This window comes from Suricata suricatta, chromosome 15 (assembly GCF_006229205.1).
Source record: "Suricata suricatta isolate VVHF042 chromosome 15, meerkat_22Aug2017_6uvM2_HiC, whole genome shotgun sequence".
NCBI lineage: Eukaryota > Metazoa > Chordata > Mammalia > Carnivora > Herpestidae > Suricata > Suricata suricatta.
In genome coordinates, this window is record NC_043714.1 from 50,973,418 (window position 1) to 50,998,603 (window position 25,186).

Genomic DNA, 25,186 nt, shown 5'->3' on the forward strand with positions numbered 1-25,186 from the left:
TAAAGTGGAGGAATGACCGAGATCTGGCCTACCGACACCCAAATTACCCTGAGACCGCCGCAATCCCCCCATTTTTGAAATCTAAACATTGCTTTCCTTTGATCCCATCTGGCAGGGGGATTCTGTAGAACGAAAAGGGGCTTGGTTGGAGCGGAGGTACTCTGCACGGAAAGTAGGGCAAAACGGAACAGTCCGTACTGCCAGCTGCGGTCCCAGAAAACCTACCCGTAATCAAGCCTCGGTCACAGCCACGCCGGCCACCGCTCTCCCCACCCCACCCCCCCGGCGCTCATTGGCTTAGCCCGGTCGCCGGACCCGCAGCCTCTTGTCTATTGGTCCAGACAGGACCTGAGCGGGGTGCGGAAGTGAGCGCCGGGAGACCACCGAGAACCGCCTTCTAGGAGGGCGAAGTGGGAGGGGCTGGGGGAGTGTTCCCCGAGGAGGGGGAGGTCATGGCAGCTGCGCGGCGGCCACGGCGGCTGCGACGGAGCGCGCGCCCGGCTTTGAATGAGCGGGGCTGGGACTGAACAGGCGGAGCGCGAGCTCTGGGAAGCGACCGGCAGCGCGCGCGCGCGCTCTGTGCACGCGCGGCCCGCCGCAGCTCGGAGCCTCCGCCGGGCGGGCGGGGAGGGGGAGGGGCAGGTGAGTGTGTGCGGCTCGCGCGTGCCCGCGAGGGGCTTCCCTCCGCCACTGGCCCCCGATGCCAACCTGGGGCTGGGAGGGGGGGGTCTTCTGCCTTTCCCAGGTCAGCCCTCTTCTTCGTCCCGCACTTCCTGCCCTCCCACCTTCCTTTTCGCCCCTCCACCCGGTTTCTCCCTTCTGCGGCCGACTGCCACTCTAGGGTACTGTTTCCGGGTCGGGTGACCTCTGGGCTGAAGGAACTGACTGGGAGCGGGCCTGGGCGTGCAGCCCTCCCCATGCCTCGCTCACGCTCACGCGGGACGCCGGCGTGGAAACCCGGGAGTCCCCGAATGGGCCCCCGCGGGGAAATTTACCGATCCTCCTGCCCTTCTTCTACAGGCCTTGCTCCTTCCCAGATTGATCCCAAATCCTAATCCCAACCTAGCCATGCACCCACCTCCAGCGATTTAGAGGGTTGCTCTTAGCGCCGTGGGCATGGCGTTGGATTGTGTAACCTGGAAATGCTCTTGTTTTTCTCATCTGTACAGTGGGTATGATCTTTTTTTTTTCATCAGCCAATTTCAGGTGGGTGACCATAAGTGGAAGCATCTGAGTTATGACACTCCTGCGTTTTGAGCCATTTAGGAGACTTTAACTCTATCTGCCCTACTTGTTAAGAGTCTGGGTGTCACATATTGGGGCCTTTCATTGACAGAGATGGTACCCTGGGCGTTCCACTGTACAACCCGCTCCCACGTTCTACTTTTAGTTCCCTTTCTCTGTGGCTTTTCACATGTGAGTTCAGGTAGATTTTATTTTTGCACCCTTGTGATATTCCTTAACCAACTTGAGAGTTACAAGCTTAATTTGAGGCTGTTCTGTACCATACTGGATCATATGCTTTTTTTTTTTTTTGGTATTGAAAAATTTCAAAAATATTTTTTTCGAATCACAGCAATTGAAGACTTATTTATTCTAGTATATACTAACATAGATATTGGCTTGGTTTAACATATTGTGATATAGTAACTCTACTGAAAAGATCTCACCCAGGCACTTTATGTGGAATTACAAGGAAAATACATTTAATCTTGTAGTTTGAATGCATCTTTTTTCAAAATTGTAGGTGACTCTTTTTCTCTTGACTGAGTGGTTCTCTCATTCCTGTTGATTTCCTAGAGATGTCATTTCTCCAGAAGCCCTGAGGATAGGTTACTTCAGAATTCTGAGCCTTTTCCTGCTACATCTTAAGCTTTTGTATTTTCCTAATAATTTAAAAGGAAATCTTAATTTAAAAATTAAGTTTTATTAGCATTTTCAGTTTTGAAAGTATTTTGACGTAACCAAAGTGCAAAGTAGCTAACATGGGTACTTAACAAGTTGATGATGTTGCAAAAATGAGACCGAGGCAGAGTACAAAATTAAAAGGTTTGTCAAATGGGATATTGTGTTGGGAGAGTCTGGGCTTTGGTGTCTAATCCAGTCTCTAGATCCTGGGTGAGTAAATCTGAGCTTCACTGTCAGCCTCATCTGTTAAATGGGTATAGTGGAACTTCCCTCCTTTGTCCTTAGGAGTCCAGTGATGTGGTAGAACATGGATGGTCTACAACTATGTCTTTAACATACTGAGTACTGAAGGAATGTTAATTTCCCTTCATCCAACAAATATTTGAGTACCTGCTATGTGCTTGGCATTGGATAAGATCTAGAAATACCAACCTGAGCAAGACTGATTTGAGTCTCTGTCTCCTTTGTCACTTACATTGTCACTAGCCTGTGACAGTTGAGAGCAAACAAAGGGTTTCTCTATAGTGGATCAGTAGTTTTTCCCGTCACGCATCTGTTAGCATCTGTTAGATAGTAGGTGCTAAATATATATAGTCGTTGAATTGAATTGGAACATTAAGCAACCTTGGGTCTCAAAGAATGTTCCTTTGCAAATGAGTGTAATGTATAACATCAAAATTTTGGATAGTTAACTTGAGTGCATGTTCCCCATTTCATTGCAACTGGTTAGAAAACAACCTGGAAATTGTAATATCATCACTGCATTACTAAGCTTGTGCAGTGTTAGTGAGGTGTTCTTGGCCTTTGAACTAAACAGATCTCAGTTTGAATCTGAGGCATTGGGTATAGGAACAAGGAAACGAGTGTTTACTCTTAGTGCTTCAGTTCTGTGAAATGAAAACTGTAATATCTATCTCAGAAGATGGTTTTATGGGTGAAGAGATAATTTTTACAAAATGATTGGCATATAGTAGCTGGTCAATGAATATTGGTTCCTCTTTTGATAATCAAATTTTCCACAAAATGAGGATATTCTTAATTGCAGGGGAGAGGATTCTATTGTCAATAGTAGTCCCACTTTCTGTTTTTCTGTTGAACGAAAGTTTATTTTTAGAAAGTGAGAGTGTGAGCAGGGGAGAGGAGGAGAGGAGAGAGAGAGGGAGAGAGAGAGAATGAGAATCTTAGGCAGGCTCCACACTCAGTGAGAAGCCCACCTAGGGCTTGATCCCTCAATGCTGGGATCATAACCTGAGGTGAAATCAAGTCAGACACTCCACTAACTGAGCCACCCAGGTGTCCCTGTTGAACAAAACTTTAAATTTTATTTCCACTTCCCATTGAAGTCAGCCAAGTTGACCAGTACTGAACAATGACACATAACAATATTTGTGGCAAGATGATGACAGTTGTTGCCAAGGTTCTATATGAAATTTATTTTCAACTGTGCAGTTAAATATTAAATGTCTTCTCCCTTCAGATAACCTTGATAGAGTATCCCCTCAGTTCTCTTCCCCTTTCCCCCCAAGTGCCGCATTCCATACAATCTCTTTTCTAGCTATCTTTTTTTCTTATAATTTTCCCGAAATTTTAGCCTAAATATTTAGGGACACTTGCTTTCTTTTGGTTGAGAGTTTTATTCTTTACAAATCAGCTTTAAAGTGAAACTTTTGTTCATCTTAACTCATCACATCATTCTGTTCATAATAAAGCAGTTAAACCTTTCAGGTCTCTTTGCAACTGATAGTTGGAGGTTCTAGATAAACAAGATCCTCTGGGGAAAGCAGATAAGGTATATAGAGAAAACTCTAGTACAAAATACAGAACATAAATACTGTAAGAGAAATACACTGGAATTAAGAAGACTTTATAACAGCCCAGCAAGAAAGAAAAAAGACTTATGCTAGGGAGATTGCAGTGGAAATAGAGAAGAATATTAGAAAATAGAATAAGGCCTTTTGACAGTTTGGACTTAAGGGACTAAAGAGAAAGGAGCAGTCAAAATTACTGCATTTTTTGAAATCCAGTAAACCAGTTTTTGAGGGTTTTGTTGACAGAAATACTAATTTTTTTTTGGTTCATACTCTGAGTCAGTATGTTTTCCATCCTCTCAATTAGTAAGCCAGCTCCAAATACGGGCATTCAATAAATTGTTCCATTCCTGTGGAGATACAGCCTCCACTTGTACAAAAATGTATGAGCATTGCTAAGGGAGCCTTTTGGAACTCTTACTTGGCCTAACTTGGCCTTTCCACCTTTCTAATTCTAGAAATAAAAAGAGCTAGCTGTGTGTTTTGCCCTTCTTTGAAGGGTCTGGCTGTAGTGGCTCTTAGGATCAGGTACCATAAGACTTACCTTGTATTTCCTTGTTTGTTTGTTTGTTTTTATAGTTTATTTATCTTGAGAGAGACAGCCTGAGTTGGGGAGGGGCAGAGAGAGAGGGAGACCGAAAATCCTAAGCAGGCTCCATGCTACCAACACAGAGCCTGATGGGGGAGGAGGGCAGCAGGGGGAGGGCTCAGACTCCTGAAACTGCGAGATCATGACCTGATCTGAAACCGACAGTCTGACGCTTAACCTACTGAGCCACCCAGGTGACCCTTGCTTTCTGTTTTTGTTTTGTTTTGATTTGATTTGATTTTGTTTTGAACTTTTATATTGAGACATAACATACAAACAGTATATATAGTATACTGGTGGTGTTACCACTCAGATTGAAATACAGATCTTAGTTCCCTGACGCGTCCTATCCCACCCCTCCATCAGAGGTGACCACTATTTTTTACTATGTCGTTTTTAACTTAATATCTTACTAGTTGAGAGAACTGTTACTTGTATTTTCAAGACTTTAGGAAGTTATTGCTCATATCTGGTAATTAAAAACAAAGAGTACTCTCTGCTTTAATCCATATATAAATGAAATATGTTTTAAAACAGCTTATTCATACAGGGATGGTATATTTATCTAGGAAGATTTGAATCTTATGTTATATTTATAAATTTTATTGCTTACCTTGAAAAAAAAAGTCAGCATTTAATTTTGGGTAGAAGTAACGTACAGCTCTCTGATTCCATGATAATTGTTATTTAAGTTAGGTTTCACTCTCTTTTAAGTAAATATATATAGAACTGATGTCCAGATATCATGTTTATGCTTTTTTATTTTGTAAAAAATATGTGTCAAATTATGTTTTCATTTGTTTTATCAAATCATTCTACTCCAAGTAATGATATTAACCAACTGTAATAATTGTTTCCCAGGTTGTTACTAATGGACTCGGAGGCAAATGAGTTTTAGTTGTGTAGCTTCTTGCTGCACTTTGCACAGAAAAGTTAATTTCAGTGTATATTAGTTTGCTGGTTGAGAAAATTAAGAAGTTGGATGATATATTGATATATTCAAATTGTTCCAACTTAGGAATCCTATTCTAAGTGGTTACTCAGTAATTTTCCTCCTGTGTCAAATAAAAGGCAAGGAGACACTAAAACATGAAAATTCCGTTGTCAGAAGCATCGTTACTCTGTGTGAGTGTGTGCGTGTGTACACATTCATATTTGTAATTCTTCTCCTTTGATTTGATGTTATTTGCTCTACCTTCTGACACTGGAAAAAATATCATCTTTCACGGATTAATCAACTTTATTTTCATTTTCTGTCTTGTATTTAGAGACTCTGAATGTGGACATGTTTACTCATTCTTGGTAATTCATCCTTCTCGTCACTCCCTGCCCCATCCCAAGGTACTACTGATCCACTTTCTGTCACTATAGATTTATCTGTATTTTCTAGAGTTTTTAAAAAAATACATGGAATCATATGTATTTTCTGTCTGGCTGTTTTCATTCAGCATAATTATTCTGAGATACAGCCATGCGGTTGCTTGCAATAGTAGTTCATTACTTTTTATTGCTGAGTAGAAATCTACTCTCTGTATATACTGCGGTTTATTTGTTCAGTCACCTGTTGACATGTATTTGGATTGTTTCTAATTTGGAACTGTTAAATATAAAGCTGCTATTCAAGTACAAGTTTTTGTATGGGTACATGCTTTCATTTATCTTGGGCAAATTCCTGGGAGTAGAATGGCTGGGTCAAGTGGTACATGTTTCTTTAACTTTGTAAGAAACTGCCGACTGTTTCCCAAAACGACTATACCATTTTACATTTTCACTACAAGCGTATGCGAGTTAAAATTGTTCCACATCCTCACCAGTACTTGGTGTGGTCAGTATTTTTTAATTTGAGTCATTTTAATAGGTATGAAATGGTTTTAAACTATGGTTTTAACTTGCATTTTTCTGATGATTAATGATATTGACCATCATTTCATATATTTATTTACCGTTGTTTATCTTTAGTGAAGTGAACTGTTTAGACCTTTTGCCCATTTTTTAATTGGGTTATTTGTTTTCTCACTGAGTTTTGAGAGGTCCTCGTATATTCTGGATACAAGTCCTTTATCAGACTTGTGTTTTGCAGGGATTTTCTCCTAAGCTGTGGCTTGTCTTTTCAATCTCTCAACAGTTGTGTTTGAATTTACAATTCAGTAACTTCTACAGGTATTAATTTTGATGAAACCCATTTTTTTTTCTTTGATGGATGGTGCTTTTGGTGTCCTATCTTAAAAATCTTTGCCTCACTCAGGGTCACTAAGATTTTGTCCTGTTTTTTTTCCTCCTAGAAGTTTTTAGTTTTAGGTTTTACATTTAGGTCTGTGATTCATTTTGAGTACTTTTGTAAGTGATGTGAGCTATGGATTGAAGTTTGTTTTGTTTGTTTTTGTACCTGGATGGCCACAGTTTTCCCAGTGCTTTTTGTCAAAAAGACTGTCTTTTCTCCACTGAACTGGCTTTACATCCTTGTCAAATGTCAGTTGTCCATATGTATATGGGTCTGTTTCTGTACCTTTTGTTCTGTCAGTCTTGACTCCCAACACTACACTGTTTTGATTACTATAGCTTTTATAACAAGTCTTGAAATTAGGTAGTATTAGTCTTTCTACTTTGTTCTTATTAAATGTTGTTTGGGCCCATGGGTGGCTCAGTCGGTTGAGTGGCCGACTTCGGCTCAGGTCATGACTTAGTGGTTCGTGGGTTCGAGCCCTGCATCAGGCTCTGTGCTGACAGCTCAGAGCCTGGAGCCTGCTTCCGATTCTGTGTCTCTCTCTCTGCTCCTCCCCCATTCCTGCTCTGTCACTCTCTCTCAAAATTAAATAAACATTTAAAAAAATTTAAAAAAATAAATAAATATTGTTTGGCTATTATAGGCTTTTTGTATTTACATTTGAATTTTAGAATTGTCAAGTTTTAGAGACAAAAAGGTTACTGAGATTTTGATTGGTATTGCATTGAATCTATAATTCGACTTAGGAAGACTGAATATCTTAACCATGCTGAGTCTTCAAGCCCTGAAAGATCTTTTTAAGTTAATTCAGATCTTCAGAATTTCTCTAAGCAATATTTTATAGTTTTCAGCATGTAAGTCTTTCACTAGATTTGTCCTAAGTATTTCATATGTTTTGTGCTCTTAAAAATTTTTTTTAAAAATTTCAATTTGTAACTGTTTGCTTATTAACATAGAGAAATATGGTTGATTGTAGATTGTATAGAATTTTCTAGATAGACAAATACTGTATTCCTTCTTCCTTTCCAATCTGGTTTCCCTTTCTTTCCTATACTTGTTGGATTGCACTTGCCAGAACCTGCACTCCAGTGTTAGCTGAAAGTGGTGAGACGTGCTTGTGCTGTCCGTAATCTTAGATAGGAAGTGTCCAGCATTTCATCCTTAAGTCTCACGTATTATAGAGAGTTTTCATAGATGTCTGTGCCTGGGTTGAGAAAGTTCCCTTCTATTCCTAGTTGATTGTGGATTTTTACTAGGAATGAATTTTGGGTTTTGTCACATTCTTTTTCTATCTCTGCTGAGAAGAGTATAGGGTTTTTCCTTTTTTGTTTGTTAATATGGTGAATTACATTTGATTTTCAAGTGTTAAATCAACCCTACATTCCTGGGCTATGCCCACGTGGTCTGAGATATTATCCTTTTATATATTGTTGACTTCGACTTACAGATTATTTTGTTAAGAGTTTTATATCTTTCTGCCCCTCTCTCCCTCCCTCTTTCCCCCCTTAAAAATAAATAAACATTAAAGAAAATTTTTGGGAGCGTCTAGGTGGCTCAGTTGGTTAGTGTCTGAGTTCAGATCAAGCCATGATCTTAGTTTGTGAGTTCAAGCCCCAAGTCCTGCTCTGTGCTGACAGCTTAGAGCCTGGGCCGGCTTCAGCTTCCGAGTCTCCTTCTCTCTCTGCCCTGCCCTCCCCTCCATCTCTCTCTCTCTCTTCAAAAATAAGTAAACATTAGTTTTTTAAAAATTACCAAAAAAGAGTTTTGTATCTATGTTCTTAAGGTATTAGTCTCTAGTTTTTCTCCTGGTAAGATCTTTGGTCTGGATTAGTATCAGTGCAATTGCTAGCCTCAAGGAATGAGTTGGAATTATTCTCTCCCTTTCAGTTTTCTGGTAGTTTGTGTAGAGTTGGTATTACTTTTTCCTTTTGGTTTGGTAGAATTCACCAGGGAAGCCATGTGGGCCTGGAAAAGTCTGAACCACAAATTCAGTTTCTTAAATAGAGAGATTTTCAGGTTATCTATTTCTTCTTCTTGTGCTTTTATTATAACTTGTTTCAAGGAATTTGTCCATTTCATCTTGTATATCCAATATAGGCATAAGGTAATATTTTCTGAATAGTTATTTAATATCTGTAAACTTTCTGGTGATACCACCTCTTGTTGATAATATTGGCATAATTCTCTTATTAGGGATATATATTTTTTAGATTGTTACATGCTTTTGATTAACTGACGCTTTTATCATCAAGGACCATGTTAATACCTGCTAATACTGTTTTCTCAGAAATCTACTCTGACATTGAAATAGTCACTTCAGCTTGTTTTTGACTAGTGTTAGCATGGTATATTCCCCCCATTCTTTCACTTTTAGCCTATCTGTATTTTGTATTTAACGTACATTTCTTTTAGGCAGCATACGATGAGTTCTTATTTTTTAATCTAATCTAATAATTTCTGACTTTAAATGGGATGCTAGATAGAACATTTAATTAGAATATTGATATGGTTAGGTTTAAGTCTCTCATCTTGCTATTGTTTTTTTTTTTTTTACCTGTCCTGTCTGTTATTTATTCCACTTTACCCTGTTTTCTGCCACTTATTTTTCTTCTCTTTTCTCTTCTTGTCTCTTTTCCTTTTCTTTCCTCTTCTTTTCTTTTTTCTTTAGAGAGAGAGTATACCAGCCAGCAGGAGTGGGAAAGAGGGCAGAGCTGGACTTGAGGCTCTGTCTCCCCTTACTGAGATCATGACCGGAGCTGAAATCAAGAGGTGGACACTTAATTGACTGGAGCCACCCAGGCACCCTTTGCTACCTTTTCTATTAACGACTTTTTATCTCCTTTGTAGGCTTATTAGTTTAACTGTAACTTGCCCCTTAGAAAATGTGATTTAGGGGCGCCTGGGTGGCTCAGTTGGTTAAGCATCCAACTTTGACTCAGGTCATGATCTCACGGTTTGTGGGTTCGAGCCCCGTGTTTGGCTCTGTGCTGACAGCTCAGAGCTTGGAGCCTGCCTTCGGATTCTGTGTCTACCTTTCTCTCTGACCCTCTCCTGCTCATGCTATGTCTGTCTCTCTTTCTCTCTCTCTCAAGAATAAATAAAAACATTTAAAAAAAAGAAAATATGATTTATTGATTTACTAGGGTTAGGCCCAAGCAGCATTATTTCTTTAAAGAATCCCCAAATATATGAACCACTGGACTAGATCATCTGTATTGTTACTTCCAAGTTATTACCTATATGACTGGGCAAGTTATTCGACCTCTCTTAATTCCATTTTCTCACTTATAAAAATGGGCATAATAAAATGTATCTATCTAAAAGTTAAAACCATTTAAAAATATTTTGAATAGTACTGTTATGTTCATGTGGTTTAAACTTCAAAAGGTACAAAAGACTGTACTGTTTTATGGCTTTTTGATTTTTCATTTTTTTCATAGAAAATGAAGATAATTGAAGTTGAATTAAAAAAGCATTCGAATGTTTCAAAAAGGTTTTTTTCCTCAACCATTGAAAACTTAAAAACCTAGTTACTCAAATTGTCAATATGATGTACATCTTAATTTTAAAATTCATGATGCCACATTTGTGGTTTCTAAAGAAAAGTAAAATATGTCTGATTTTTACAGCTCGTAACAGAATCTTTTAGCTTGACTTCAGAATGGGAATATAGCTTATGAAATCAGCTTAAGGCATTTATTTTTGTGCTTTTCCCACAGGTTTTGATTCCCACCATGGCTATCACACAGTTTCGGTTATTTAAAGTTTGTACCTGCCTAGCAACAGTATTCTCATTCCTAAAGAGATTAATATGCAGGTAAACAGATGTTATGTTCAAATTGACCTGTCATCCTCTCTCTGATTTTGGATACCTTCATAATTATACAAAGGCAGGGCAGACGATATTTAAGCTAAAATTTGATTAGAGTATTTATTCATTATTACTTTTTAAAACATTTTCTCTACTTCAGATCTGGAAAGTAGAATTTTACTTTTTTTCATTTTTTCACATTCTTACGTCTTCAGTTAAAATCTCATTCTTATTCCTATTGAATTTCAGAAAAAAGCAAACCAACTTTCATTGTTATATTAAGAGAATTTTTATGTACATAATTGTTTCATTACCAGAATGTTTTAATGTGGTTAAGCAGAATTAGGCATAAGCATTTCTTTATATACTACAATATGAATGTTGTTTTTATATTAAAAAAAAAGAAACTTGAACAGAAAAACCTCAAACATAATAGATTTTTTTAATTCTCTTAAATAATATTCCAGAATGTGGGATATGGACTACTTAGTCCTAGTCCGTTAAGTCATTCTGCTTCAGTAAGTCATCCAGAGATTTGAATTCCTTCTGTTTTCTCCGTCCTACAGCACCCTAGAACTGTACAGTTCTGTATGCTCTGGTACTTCAGGGCTTCACATCAAACTCACAAGGGTAGCGCCAGGATATTTTTAAATTTCCCGCAAAACACACAACGACTGTGTTAGTCAGCGTTCGGTAAACACTGCACAAACTACTAGTTCAAGGTAGTTCACATTTGTAACATTAGATCTTGCAGCAGTTTTGATGATACTCTTGATTATTTTAGATAAGTTTTTGTTTACTTGTATTTTTGGTGACCTAGCTTTGCAAAGCTAGGATTTAGGCTAGAATTAAAGCAAGTACTGAACCAGAGTTAATGTGGAAGAGAAAATGACATTGGTAGTATCCAATCCGATTTCAGGTTTTGAGAAGTGTGTCTAGTAGACACATACACAGTCCATTAGTGATTGTGGTTATTTAGGAATGAAATCAAAATACTATTTTTCTTTAAGTTTATTTTTTTTACTTTTTCAAAGACTTTATTAAAGGTCTTTACAGTGTCTTTAAATTTATATATGGTATTTTTTCAAATGGCTACTAAGTAGTTAGGACATACATAAGTATTAAATTGTTTGGGCCTAACTACTTAATTAGTGGAACTGTTAGCGAAAACTGTTAGTTTTGGCCAATGCGTACTGTGAAAAAAATGCTGACACACAAAGTAGGTTACAGTCGAAGAGGAACTAGAAGGCTGTTCATTCTCTTGCGGCAGACTTGATTTAGAAGTTGCACACAACGATTCTGTTCTCAGCTCACTGTCCAGAGCTTAGTCATATGGCCACCTACCTTCAAAGGAGCCAGAAAATGTATTCTCTGGCTAAATGGCCATTTATAGCTACTAAAACTCTGAGGATTAAGGACATTTATTGTTAGAAGTAGAGTGATTTGGGATATTTTAAAAAAGAGGTCCATAATATGGCAATGGGAACGAGTGGATGAAATAGAATGACGATAATCACTGGAGGAAGAAAGATCAAGAAAGAAATGGAAAATTTAGGTGATTGTTGAATTTACCCAGGAAGAGGACGGGATTTGGGAAATAGGGAAAATAGTGAACTGAGTGCTTAGATGATCAGAGCATGAGGAGGAATGGCCAGAAATTCATAAGGTAAAGTAGGATAAGAATAGGCATTAATTGGGACTCCTGGGTGGCTCAGTCTGTTAAGTGTCTGATTTCAGTTAAGCAGCTGACTTCAGCTTGGGTCATGATGTCTCAGTTTGTGAGTTTGAGCCCCACATCGGACTCAGCTCTTAGCACAGAGTCTGCTTCAGATTCTCTGTCTCCCTCTCTCTCTGCCCTTCCCCGACTCATGCTCTAAAAAATAAAGCACATTTTTGGGTAAAAAAAAAAAAAAAAAAGAATGGGCATTAAGTGCCAGGAGGCAGGCAGTTAACAGGGGATAAATTATAGGTGTTTTTCTCTTTGCATATGTATTTTCTAAAAGTAAAATACTTTTAGTGTGAGAAATTGCATTTGATTTTAAACATATTAAGGACAGTTGTTGCCATATAAATTTCACTATAATTGTTAATATAAATATATTTACATTGATTGTATGTTCATTCTGAAAGAAAACTGATTCACTATATAGAATAAGCTTTTCTTAAGTGTCAAAAGGGACCTAGATGATGTGTTACAAAATACTGGGTTTGCATTATAAATTTAGTAGTAGACTGTATTATCTGTTTCTCCTTTAAATAAAATCTGATTTCTAATCTTGTAGTAAAAATAAGTAACTTTATCAGTTAGCTCTAAGTAGATGATTTATAGATTACTTAAAGTGAAGCAAGTGATTAATCATTTGTCATAGCTACCATTTTTTAGTGCCTTATTATATACCAGGCACTGTGTAGTGTCTTTCTGCTGTAATTATTTCATTTAATTAAATCTTATATAAAAGTAGGTTTGAATAACTGCATTTTACTGATGAGGATGTTGAGGCTAAGAGGTTAGTTGATTCTAACTAGACTCATAATTAAAAGAAATAACATTGAAAACTATGGTTAACCTAGTTTTTGCAACCCATGCTTTTTTTTTTTTTTTAAGTTTATTTATTTATTTTGAGAGAGAGAGAGAGTGGGCAAGCAGGGCTGGGTCAGAGAGAGAGAGAACAGAGAATCCCAAGCAGGCTGCAAGCTGTCAGCACAAAGCCTGACTCAGACCTCGATCCCCTAAACCATGAGATCATGACCTGAGTTGAAATCAAGAGTCAGTTGCTTAACCGACTGAGCTACCCAGACGCTCCAATAACCCGTGCTCCTAACAACCGAGTTACAATACCTGTCTTGTTTAATATAGTGTTTTCCTACTAATCCTTAAAACTTACCGATTACAGTTTAGTTCAACCCAGTGATTTTCAAACTTTTTAATAGCTTAATAGGTAATCTTACCGAAAAACAAGTATGTAAGACGAAGGCCAGCCATCTTGTTGAAAACAGCCTAGGCCCATGGCCTCACCTGTAGAGCGTGGTTTGAAGAGACAGGAACATGGTTGAAATCACGTTGTATTATATTCCTGCTGAATTTGTCTGTAATTTGAGTCCTAAGCCAAAAAGCAGTTTTGTTGTCCAAGATTTTAAAAATATTTTTAAAATACCTGATGCATGCCATTACTTTTCATATTTTAATGAGCAACTGTTAATTATTAAAATAAGTAATTGCAGAATTATAAAAGATCTTCTTTTATAAGCCTTCAGCTACTGTCCCTAGTGCTTTACCAGGCTTGTTTTGGTAGTTATTAAAGTAAATTATTTCATTTTTATTTTAGATCTGGCAGAGGACGGAAATTAAGTGGAGACCAAATAACGTTGCCAACCACAGTTGATTATTCATCAGCTCCTAAACAGGTAATGTATCTTTTTAAGGTTGAGTCAGTTTTCCAGAACCATAGTTTTCAAACTGGATTGCAGACCGTTTAATTAGTATGTCATGAAGTTAATTTGGTAGCCAGGTCAGGATTTTTATTACATCTTTTTTTTTTTTAATGTTTCATTTATTTTTGAGAGAGAGAGAGAGAGATAGCATGAGCAGGGGAGGGTCAGAGAGAGAGGGAGACACAGAATCTGAAGACAGGCTCCAGGCTCTGAGCTGTCAGCACAGAGCCCAACGCGGGGCTCGAACCCACGAACCATGAGATCATAACCTGAGCCGAAGCCAGACGCTTAACCTACTGAGCACCCAGGGTCCCCTTTTATTACATCTTTTAATCTGAAAATTTTTATTTGGTTCTTCATAATATTTTCTGTTACTTTGCTGAGATTTTCTATTTTGTTTTTCCATTGATTTCAAGAGTGTTTGCTATTGCTTGTTAAAGTTTTTTTATAACAATTTTAAAGTCTTAGATAATTATAACATTTATATTATCTTTCCATGCAAGTTGAAGTTTATTGATTATTTCCTGAATAATTTTTGAGTTGTTTCACAGATGTTTTGAATATTACATTTGAGATTCTTCCTTCTATATGTCCTACCAAGAATGTTGATTTTTTTTTTTAAATCAGTTAATCAACCTGGTTAGGCTTGTTTCAATATTCTTTCAGTGGACTGTAGTTTTAAATGTTGGCTCAATTTTTGCAGCATTTGCTTTTGTTTTGGTTTTTGTTTTTTAATGGATAGAACTGATTGTCTAACTTCTAGTAAAAGTGGTTTTTTTTTAACTTTTGGTCTAGTTTTGGTTTGTGTTATAAAATTTGTATTTTCCTTTTGGTCAAAAAGTTTGAAAACTAATTGTTTTAGAAAACCTATAGTTCTTTTTTTTTTTTTTTAATGTGTATTTATTTGTGGGAGAGAAGGGGACAGCTTGCAAGGGGGACAGAGTGGGAGACGTAGAATCTGCGGCAGGCTCCAGGTTCTGAGCTGTCAGCACAGAGCCTGATGTGGGACTCGAACTCATGAACCAGGAGATCTTGACCTGAGCTCAAGTTGGTTGCTTGACCAACTGCGCCACCTAGGCTCGCCTAGAAAGTCTATTTTTCTAATAAATGATGAATGAGGTGCTGATTAGTTACTCCTTTGTGGCTGACAGTATTTGTCAATTAAATGCAGACAGATGTTGAAGAGTGGACGTCCTGGGATGAAGATGCGCCCACGAGTGTAAAGATTGAAGGAGGCAGTGGCAATGCGACACCACCACAGAATGCTCTGGAACAACTGGAACCTGACTATTTTAAGGACATGACACCGACTATAAGGAAAGCTCAGAAAGTAGGCTAAACACTTGTGCTTTTGGAAGTTAAACCATTAAACTGCCTTGCAGATTTCTGTAGTTAAAATTAGACAGTAGGATTCATGTTTGTCAGAAAGCCTATTTCTAATGATCAGTTTCTTGTGTTTTCTGTCACATTAAACAGGTTTATACATTCAAATGACCTAGCCGCAGATCTAGTAAGTTGTACCGCTAAGTCTTTTAAAGTTATATAAGCATTACCGAAATCCAGCTGTAGACCAGATTCTAGATTACAGTCTGTTCTTTAGAGACTAAGCTCAGTAAGATAATGTTCTGAACTTAAGAGAGTTCACAGTTGGGGCGCCTGGGTGGCTCAGGTCAGATCTCACGTTCGTGGGTTCGAGCCCCGCGTCAGGCTCTGCTGACAGCTCAGGGCCTGGAGCCTGCTTCCGGTTCTGTGTCTCCCTCTCTCTCTGCCCCTCCCCCTCTCGTGCTCTGTCTCTCTCTCTCTGTATCAAAAATAAATAAAACATTAAAAAAATTTTTTTAAATACAAAAGTTCACAGTTTAGTGACATCTACAAACTGATGGACAGTTTCCGTTGTTCATAACCATTATAAAACTGGTGTAAGACTCTGAGAGCAGAAAAACTGTGGACTTATGTTAGCCTTCCACATTTTGTGTAATGCATTTTGAGTTGGATATGGAAGATCACTTAAAGGTAGAGGGAATTTTTGGTAAAAGAACAGTAACTGATTATTTTCCTTTCTTTTTATCAAAGATAGTACATGTACTTAAAAAAAATTAAGTCAAAGAGTAGAGAAGGATCTTTAATGAAAAGCAGCAAACGTCTGCCCCATTATTCCCCATAGCCAATTCTACTTCCTGTAAGCAGTCACTCCTAACGTTTCCTGTTCGGGCTTGTAATGTTTTTTATCATATCTGTATATAATAGGGTTAAATTGCTGTGTCTGGATTTCCCAATCACAGGCGTTGTCCACTGACTTCATACTCTGGTAGATACGGTTTGTTTCAGACCACCCTCACCCCCTTCCCTCTCTTGCAGATATTATGGTGGTGTTCCAGGCTACCTCACTGGTCACTCTGCCCGTTTCAAACTAACAAACAAACAAACATACTTAGAGTTCCATTTCTTGTTCCGTCATGCTTAGACAATATTTTTTTAAATATACTTTATAAAAAGAGGAGATCATTTATTCCACCCTTCTCTAATAGGGTGTCTCACCCTTTTCTACCTCCCAACCAGTTTCAGCTGTAAATTTATTTTACAGTGTCAAGGCTGATAACATTTACATTCTGTAATCATGACTGTTTTAGTTAAGTTGTCCAAATGTCTCAGTGCTGAAAAGAATTAAGTTGTGTATTTTTCAAGGAGTGTGAATTTCTTAGTAGATGAGTACCTTATGTTTTGGAAGAATATTGCTGCTCTTAATAGGAACTCAGAATATTACATTAAGACCTTAATAAGTTAATTAGACTTAAAATGTTTTTAAGCCACACAGCTAATACTAGTGCCTACATTCATAGATAACCATATGCTAAGAGAGCTTTTATAAGATGTAACACATATTTAATACAGTGACTAAAAGTGCCAACTTCTATTTTGTGGGTCTACTGAAAGAAGAGAGAAATTTATTTATTTTTTTTTAGAAAAAGTAAAATGGAATTTTTCTTCACATCTAAGTGATTTGTGTGACAGTTGCCTAAGAATTTTGATACTTCTTAGAGATTTAAAAAATTGCATTCTAAATTTTTAAAAGAAAGGTAGGCCATATTTAAAATAATTTATAAAATACTTTGGTCACTTAACTATCTTGTTTCTTTTTACATAATATGTAAAATATTCCTGTTCATTCTGTTTCAATTAATCTTTCAGATCATTATTAAGAAGAGAGAACCAGTAAATTTTGGCGTCCCGGATGGTAGCACAGGTTTCTCCAGTAGATTAGCAGCCACACAGGATATGCCTTTTCTTCATCCGTCTGTAAGTATGTTAAGGGTATCTAGACCAGGCCTGGTTTTTATTTGTTTTCTTGAAAAGAGAAGAAAAAAATCAAAGTGAACATAATATTTGCATTTCTCTGCTTTGAAACAGGTTTAGCAGATTGAGAGAGATTAATCTGGAGTTGTACCAATCTTACCTTCCATGAGATTGTAAATTACATCAGCTACTAAGATTAGAGTCCCACTGTATACATAAAAAATTGGACAATATGTTACTTAAAAGTATGACTTTAAAGAGATTACCACTGACATTTAAATTTAAAAGCAGGTAATTTTAAGTGAGTCATAAATTGTTTCCCTAGTAGAGTATATTTACATTTAAAGTGTAAGTTGACTTATAGTTGGTTTGACTTAAATGCATCAGTTTTAAGGACAAAAATAGTAAGGAAAGTATATAACTGTTTCTCAACCTTAGAAGTATCTCAGAATCAGCTTTGCATTTTTTTTTAATGTTTTTATTGTTGAGAAAGAAAGAGAGTGGGTAGGGGAGGAGCAGAGAGAGGGAGACACAGAATCGGAAGCAGGCTCCAGGCTCTGTGCTGACAGCACGGGGCTCAAACTCGTGAACTGTGAGATTGTGATCTGAGCCAAAGTCAGACGCTTCACTGACTGAGCCACCTAGTCGCCCCTTTGAATTTTTTTTTAAAAACAGCAATGTCCAGACTTCTCCCCAGATCTACGCTTCATCATGCTTTGGTTAATTATTGATTAATTTATTATATTCGTTATTATTTTATAACAGCCCCACCCTTAGTGCTTTGCTTTATCTCCTACAGTTTCTATGGATCGAGAATCCAGGAGTGACTCCACTGGGTGGTTTTCGCCCAGGGTTTCTAGTGAGTTTGCAGACAGGGCCTTAGCTGGGCTGCAGTCGCCTGAAGGCCTGCCTGGGGCTGGAGGCTTCATCTCCGAGGCGGCTCGCTTGCACGCCTGGCAGTGTAATGCTGGCTGGTTGCACAGAGTCTCGGTCCCTTGCCATGGATCTCTCCCCAGGGCTGCTCGAGTTTCCCTGCAGCGTAACTGCTGAGTTTTCCAGAACAAGCGGTCCCCGAGAGAGAGAGGACGTGCAGAGATGAAGCCACAATGCCTGTCCATGACTTAGTCGTGGGAGGGACACACTGTCACCTCCCTGTTACCTTATTCATTGGAAGCTAATCCCTAAATCCAGCCCACATGCAAGGGAAGAGGAACTCAGCTCTAGCACTTGAGGAAGGAGCGCCCGAGTTTGCAGACGTGGTTTTAAACAACCACCATCTTCTTTGTTCAAACTGCACAGGTGTTTCAGAGTCCCCTCTCCCTGGAGGACCCATGTTTATGTTGTTTTTAATTCATCGATCAAAAACTATTCCTACTAATGCAAGACAGTGTTAGGTGCTAGTAATATAGTAGAAAGTAACGAAACAGGCAGAGTCCTTGCTTCAAAAGAATGCATTCAGTGGGTGAGGTTCGATATTAAATAAATGATCACAAATGATTGCACATAAATAATGCAAATTTTGGTAACTCCTATGCAGTTACACCATGCTATGAGAGCGTAATAGTACCATAGATATTTCTCTAAAATAGCATAGCGTGTTTAATTATAAGTTATTATAACACTAATGTAGCTCATTATGAAGTGTAAATATATGACTCCTTACAGAGTTGGAAAGGTAAGTAGTGTAGATGGAGAATCTCCAATGTTGTTTCCAGCAGACTAAGCGAGGGAGCATTGCGTAGGAGAGAACGGTAATCTACTGCACTTTGTTCTCTGCTTCAAAAATAACTTACCACCCATTCCACCAATGAGGCTCCTCTTTGAAATTCCACATTCTATTGGGGGGGAGTGGGGGTTAATCATTTGTGTTGTTTTGATAGCTCTTTTTATAATGAGGATATTAACTTTTTTCTACCATCTTTTATAATTTTTCAGTTTGTTATTGGTTTTATAATTTGGTTTGGATGTTTTTGATGGACAGATATTTTTAGTTTTTATGTAACAAATCAATCTTATCATTTAAAACTTTTTTACTTAGAAGTTCATCTCTACTAAAGGATCAGATATCAGTGTTTTTTTTTATGGTCTTAGTAGTTAACTTTTTAAATATCTAAATGTTTTATACACAGAAAGTCAAACACCTCAGTGGAAAAATGGATGAAAAATAGAGAGAGCCTGATAACATGAGTAAATGTTCGCAAGGAAATCCAAAGTAAAATAATAAGACACCATTTTTAGATCTTAACAAAGTGGCGAAAAAGAGAGGAGGCTGTTGGCCCTGACAGAGGTCAGGGAGACGAAGCTCTACCTACTGCTATCGTTAGGACAAGTTGGTATAACTTTTCAGGAGGGCCATTTGTGTTTGATTCAGTGGTTTTAATGGTTTTTTAAATTTGATTTAGCTATTCCACTTTTAGACATCTATATTAAACAGATAATCAGAAATACACTAAAAAATCTTTAACAGAGGGGGTTCCTGACTGGCAGAGTCATCAGCCCATAGAGAATGTGACTCTCAAACTTGGGGTTGTGAGTTCGAGCCCCACGTTTGGTATAGAGATTATTTAAAAATAAAGTATTAAAAAAATTTTTTTAGCAGAGGATGATGGTATTACATTAGTGATTAGGAAGAGAAAAACCATACCTCTTACTTCATTTTTAGGTGTAAGTGCTCAAAAGAAAATATAATAAAATCTAGTCACAGATGATTGCCAGTTATTTTATGCTCATAGTCACTTCTGCCCCAACTAAACATTCCAGAATGTGCATTTTTATTGTTTGGTGGAAGAAAAAGCGAACTGTAGAGGTCTGGTCTGGGGACTCGTGGAAGGTAGTGGCCAGCCTGCCGGTATCAGGTAAGCAGGACGGGCAGAGGGAAGCACAGTATAGAAGCTCTCTGGTGAAGGGTGAGTTTTGCCTGATGTGTTGTGTTTGCCATGGACCCACATAGGAAGAGCCGCTGGAAAATCCGTATGTTACTTGTGCTTAAATGGAAATGCCTTGTTCCCCCGGTTGATCTCCGCACAGAGGCGTGAAGCGCCTCCGGTCCCACCTACAGTTAGTCTGTCTCTTCTCTTGCCCCCACGCCCACCCGGCCTGCTCCCTGAAAAGAGAGAAACCGAGGAACCGTTCTGTTCTTATCCGTTCCAATTTAACGTAGGCAGAAAAAGAAAAGTCAGTGTAGAAGGGGTGCCCTTTAAACCATAAAACGGGAAGAAAGCTGGACCTGGCCGGGGCCGTTGAGTCCCGAACATCACGATCAAGGAAACCCCTCAGTCCCGGGCAGGCCAGGGCCCAAACCATCTGGGCCTTCGGTAGGACGCGAAGAGGACGCAGGGCAGTGACAAGGTCTGCGTGATGTTGTAAAAGGTACTCTTCTTGAGCTCCAAGGAGAGAAAGGAGAGCTCTTTACTAACGTAAGTTCGTCTTTGTGTCTTGTTGTAGCCTGAATTAGGTGACTTAGACACCTGGCAGGAAAATACCAACGCATGGGAAGAAGAAGAAGACGCGGCCTGGCAAGCAGAAGAGGTTCTGAGGTATTTTAGTAATATTTATACCGACTCTGGTAGAGAAGCCAGAATTGTTCAGGTTACAGTCAAGGTCAAGAGAGCTAATTCTGCTAAGCATTTTATTTTTCTTAAACTTTTCTCAAGAAGCTTAGATAATATGAGATTTTTTATTTCATCCTACATATACTATTTTATATGCTTAAAACTTCACAGAAACCAAGACTTTAAAACATTATAGGAACAAAAAAGTTATAATGTTATTAATGGCAAATGAGATCTTTTTCATATATACATCATGTTATACTATTTGTTTTATACTACATTCCCTCCAAAACATAGTTACCTTTTGAAATGTGAGCCGCCACTAAGTCAGAAATTCTACCTTTATTTTTGTTTCTCTGTGGTCTAGAATAGTGCCCAGCACTACACATTTGAAAGGAAATAATGTATATAGCACTCCACATTTGTATATACATCTTAGTTGATGTACTCAAAAGCCCTATGAGTTGTAAATAATTATATCAGGTACTGCCCATTCTACAGAGAAGAAAATATTATTCTAGAGCTCTTCAAGTTTGTTTTTGTTGGTGTTTATGTCCTTATCTCTGTGTTTTTGTGAGCAATAAATACAGTTCTTGCTAGTTGCATTAGATGAAAGAGTAAACGGAAAATTTACCCTGAAAGAATTTGTGACCATCGTCACTGATGAAAAGCTCAGATATTTAAATGTGTGTAAATTATTTTTGCATTTTTAAGATACAGTAAAATACAGTGGTGTCAGTTTCATAATTTTCAAAGATTGTTTTTATAATAGGGATAGAAAATTAATAACTGATTTCATTGACTTCACTTTCCTGTTTTTTCTGGCTGGGTCATCAATTAACTGCAATTACCTTGAACAGCCAGCAGAGGGTGCAGTTAAATAACTGGGCGTTATGGGTTACTTTTTTTTTCTTTTCCTTTTTTCTTTTTGGCCCTGTCCTTACTAACTTCAATAGTTGTTTTGTGTTTTTTTTTTTTTTTTTAATAGGGACAGGTCAAATTTAGTAAAGTTATGAGAGTTTTAAATATTTAGTTTTTATTTAATCACTACTCACTGTAAGGGAAGTATTTTTTAAATTGTAAACAGCCACATTTATGTTACATGGATCATCAAAAAAGATAAGTTATATTTTTTCTACTCTATTTTTTTTTTGATAAATCACAGATACAGAAGTCTGGGTGTTTTAGAACATTCTGGGTGTTCTACTGATCCTTACCTACAGGATAAAGGAAGGGTCATTTATTTTGAATCCAATAATAGTGACAGCCCTGTACAGTTTATGAATTCACAAGTATCTTAACCTTCACTGTACCAAACCCTTTTTTCCCACCCTATCCTCTTGCACTCTGAACAAAACAAGACAAAAACAAAAAAATAAAACCCTAAACTTGGTGTTTTATGTTACATGACGGCGGCAGAAGGGGCGTGTCAGTCAGTAACACACATGCTTCCTGCCAGGAGACACGAAGGAGCCCGTGGTTCCCCGCCCCCAGAAGGACACTGCGGAGTTTAGCGTATTCACCCTCCGTGTCCTCTGACTCCGTCCGTTTCCCCTGCTGCTTCAGGACTGCCAGGACTGTTACCAGTATCGTCAAGGAAGAGGATTTCTGTACCTTAGAAATTCCAGGCGTGTATCTCTCGAGAGGAAAAACGGATTTCCTCTGCAGTAATCTCTAAATTGCCTTATTTTCCAGGAACCTTAATTGTTGATCTTTACACTTCAGTTAGTAACCAGGTGAAGGCTTATTTGATCTTGTTTGTTTGCAGTCAGCTGGCCCTTTAGAATTCTTTTCCTGTCTCCCTTTTTACCACTGACATTTTGACTGTTTTAGAGCAGATAATCAGTTTTGCTTGAAAGGTATCAGCACTAGTGAAAAGTAGATTATTTTTTAAAACTATTCTTCCGAAACTTGAGTTAATTGATGGTGAAGGTCAAAATATTGCCTAACATAACTCTGTACTTTCTTGAATTTTGGTCATACACCACTCCGCTTACTCCCACTTTTAAATATGATGAGACCTAGATTTCACTTGCCAGAGTCAGCTTCGAGCTGCCCCACATATAAATCCACGCTGGAGTTTTCTGTTCTACAAGCTGGTGGTGCCTGTCCCAGGGGCAACGGTGACCTGCTGCTTCCTTCCTCAACCTTGAGGGCTTCCGCCTATTTTCTCGTTCCCTAAACTTTAGATGGAGGACCAGCTTTGGTTCTTGTTTCTTCCTTCTCATCACCCCACCCGCTACCCACGCCCCCATCGCTACTCTCACTCCCCGACGAGTCAGTCAACGAACGAGAGGCTAGTGATTCTAGGTCAGTAGAGTCAGGGAGAGGCCAGGGAGGAGGAAAGGGTCTCCTAATGTATAATCAGTAAAAACCCACCATTCTGCCCCTCCAGCAGTAGAGCTGGCCAAATGTTAATCCGAAAATAGATTTCTAGCTTCCAGTTGGAAGGTGGGTGTTTAGTCCCCGTTTTCTTGGGGCATTGTGTTCTGCACATCTGTGTTCTTGACTTCCTTTAGAGAGTGTGTTTATTATAATAACGGGACACTTAATCCTCAACATTAGGCTTCTCTGAACGCTCTCAAAAAGAGGGTGTGGTGCAGAGAGATGTGGTGTTTTGGTGAAAATAATCTGAAAAAGAGGGGTTAGATGTGATGGGATGGGGGTTAGATGTGAGTTCTTGTCCTTGTAGTTAAACTTATGACTTTGGCCAAGTCACTCAGCCTTTGTTCTGCATTTTACTTATTTGTAAAATAGAGATAATACTTTTTTTGCAAGTTTTGTTCTAAGGATTAAAAGAAATACTAGTTTTGAAAATCTTTTAAGTTTTCAAAGCAGTGAGAAGAATGAAGATTTTTTTGAACTTACATTTGATGAGAGCTATTTCTTTCTGGGATTTATTTGCCGTTTTACCTGTGGTATTTTCTAAAAGTAAAAACAGGACTGTGTTTCTCTTCAGGCAGCAGAAGATAGCAGACAGAGAAAAGAGAGCGGCGGAACAACAAAGGAAGAAAATGGAAAAGGAGGCGCAGCGGCTGATGAAGAAGGAACAAAACAAAATCGGTGTGAAGCTTTCGTAACAAATGCTCTTCCCACGTCAGAGTGCCAGGGGGGGACATAGCAGTCCCACAACTCGAGCCACATTTATATGGATTCAAGAGTATTTTCAAGAATACAAACACATTGCTTGATTTTAATGCATCCACCCGACCATCTAGGACACCGGGATCCTCTCAGAGTACCTTGAGCTCCTAGTGACTGAGGCTCAGCAGGAGACAGACCTGGGAGGCACTATTTTTTCACCATGCTCCACGTGTAAGACCGTTGTTTGCTGTAGAGAAGTTACAACAAACGGAGTATACCTGTACCTCTTCTAGCTAGTGTCTCTAGCTCAATAAATGGGTGTAAATAATTTTATGGTGGGAAAGAACTCTGCTCTCTATAATGCTTTCCTTCATTGTGCAAAATGATAAAATAAATAATTTTAAATATTTTTTTGTTTCCATGATATTCTGACCTAAATCAGACAAACTGCAGGGCTTTAACTTCTTTATTTTTGTAGTCAGAAGCTGGTATTGGCATACATCTCCTCTAAATTGAACTGGTATTGTTTATGTTTAATATGACAGTAGAGATTTGACGACTTTAGTTTTTAAGAAAATGACATTAAATGCAATAATTTTATTTATCATAAATATTTTATACATCATTGTTTCTTTTAGATGGTGTTGTAATGTTATACACATTTGTAATTTATATTGCATGTATGAATTGAATATCAGCAAAATGATAGATTTGCATTATAACTTGTGAGTTTTAAAAACTAGTATTAGTAGTTTTTCCCTTTGGTTATAGATTTTAAGATGTTACAGTGTTTTAAGTACCTTAGTCCCTCCCCGCACAAAAGCCATTAATTTACAAACACAGAAAGCCTTCAGTTCTAAAAATTCAGAGCTTTTAGATGATTTCTGTATCAGTTTTATATATGACATAATGCTGTTTACCATGTTGTTGGCTAAGATAATACTATTGATTCATTAAATTTCAAACTGAGATAGGAATAATATTTTTATTTTTGGGTGTTGACTGGCTTCAAAATAGTTTCAAGAAAAAAGATACAGACTGTGTTTACAGGAAAGAAATAGATTTGATAGTTTAAAAATCCCATTAATTTTTTCTCCACAATTAAAATACATCCAGACTGATTTTTCTATGGCTTTAGAATTTTTTAAAGATTTTTACTTTCATAAAAGTTGTTGCCCAAAATTAACATTCGGTGGGGTTTTTTTAAATGTTACAGATACTCTAAACTATTGCTGATGTGTTTGAATTTAAATATTTCATAGCAAAATCACAGACTATATAATGAAGTCACCCTGCATCCTTACCCTAAGCTCCCAGACTAAACGTGATTGTAGAATCAGTTGAAATTTAACTTTGGTGAAAAGCTGCTTTTTACAGTCCCAAGCCACATTTTCAATCATCAAGTTTATTAGTTTCTGCCAATATACTCCCAATTAAATAGAATCAAACTCAAAGTTTTAGTAATAAAACTGTTCTCTCTCCTTA

General features: G+C 37.9%; 1 protein-coding gene across 2 annotated transcripts; it reads left to right on the forward strand.

Annotated features, from left to right (window-relative positions):
* The first annotated feature begins 877 nt into the window (after positions 1-877).
* On the forward strand, positions 878-25,186 carry EBAG9 (estrogen receptor binding site associated antigen 9). 2 transcript variants are annotated; one of them, XM_029923796.1, is made up of 8 exons: positions 879-1,172; positions 5,574-5,646; positions 10,249-10,346; positions 13,667-13,745; positions 14,944-15,102; positions 16,962-17,069; positions 20,511-20,602; positions 23,577-25,186. In XM_029923796.1, the coding sequence occupies exons 1-8, from the start codon at positions 1,117-1,119 to the stop codon at positions 23,695-23,697; spliced, it is 786 nt and encodes a 261-aa protein (XP_029779656.1). In that variant the 5' UTR covers positions 879-1,116; the 3' UTR covers positions 23,698-25,186. The 2 variants fall into 2 exon arrangements, with proteins under 2 accessions (XP_029779657.1, XP_029779656.1); XM_029923797.1 differs by lacking the exon at positions 5,574-5,646 and having other exon boundaries at positions 878-1,172.

Excerpts from the sequence above, each read along its gene's own strand:
- EBAG9 (XM_029923796.1), top strand. The coding sequence starts at position 1,117 with ATGGCGTTGGATTGTGTAACCTGGAAATGCTCTTGTTTTTCTCATCTG. Across the intron at positions 10,347-13,666 it reads CTAAAGAGATTAATATGCAG|ATCTGGCAGAGGACGGAAAT; the intron begins GTAAACAGATGT and ends TTTTTATTTTAG. Across the intron at positions 15,103-16,961 it reads CTATAAGGAAAGCTCAGAAA|ATCATTATTAAGAAGAGAGA; the intron begins GTAGGCTAAACA and ends TTAATCTTTCAG.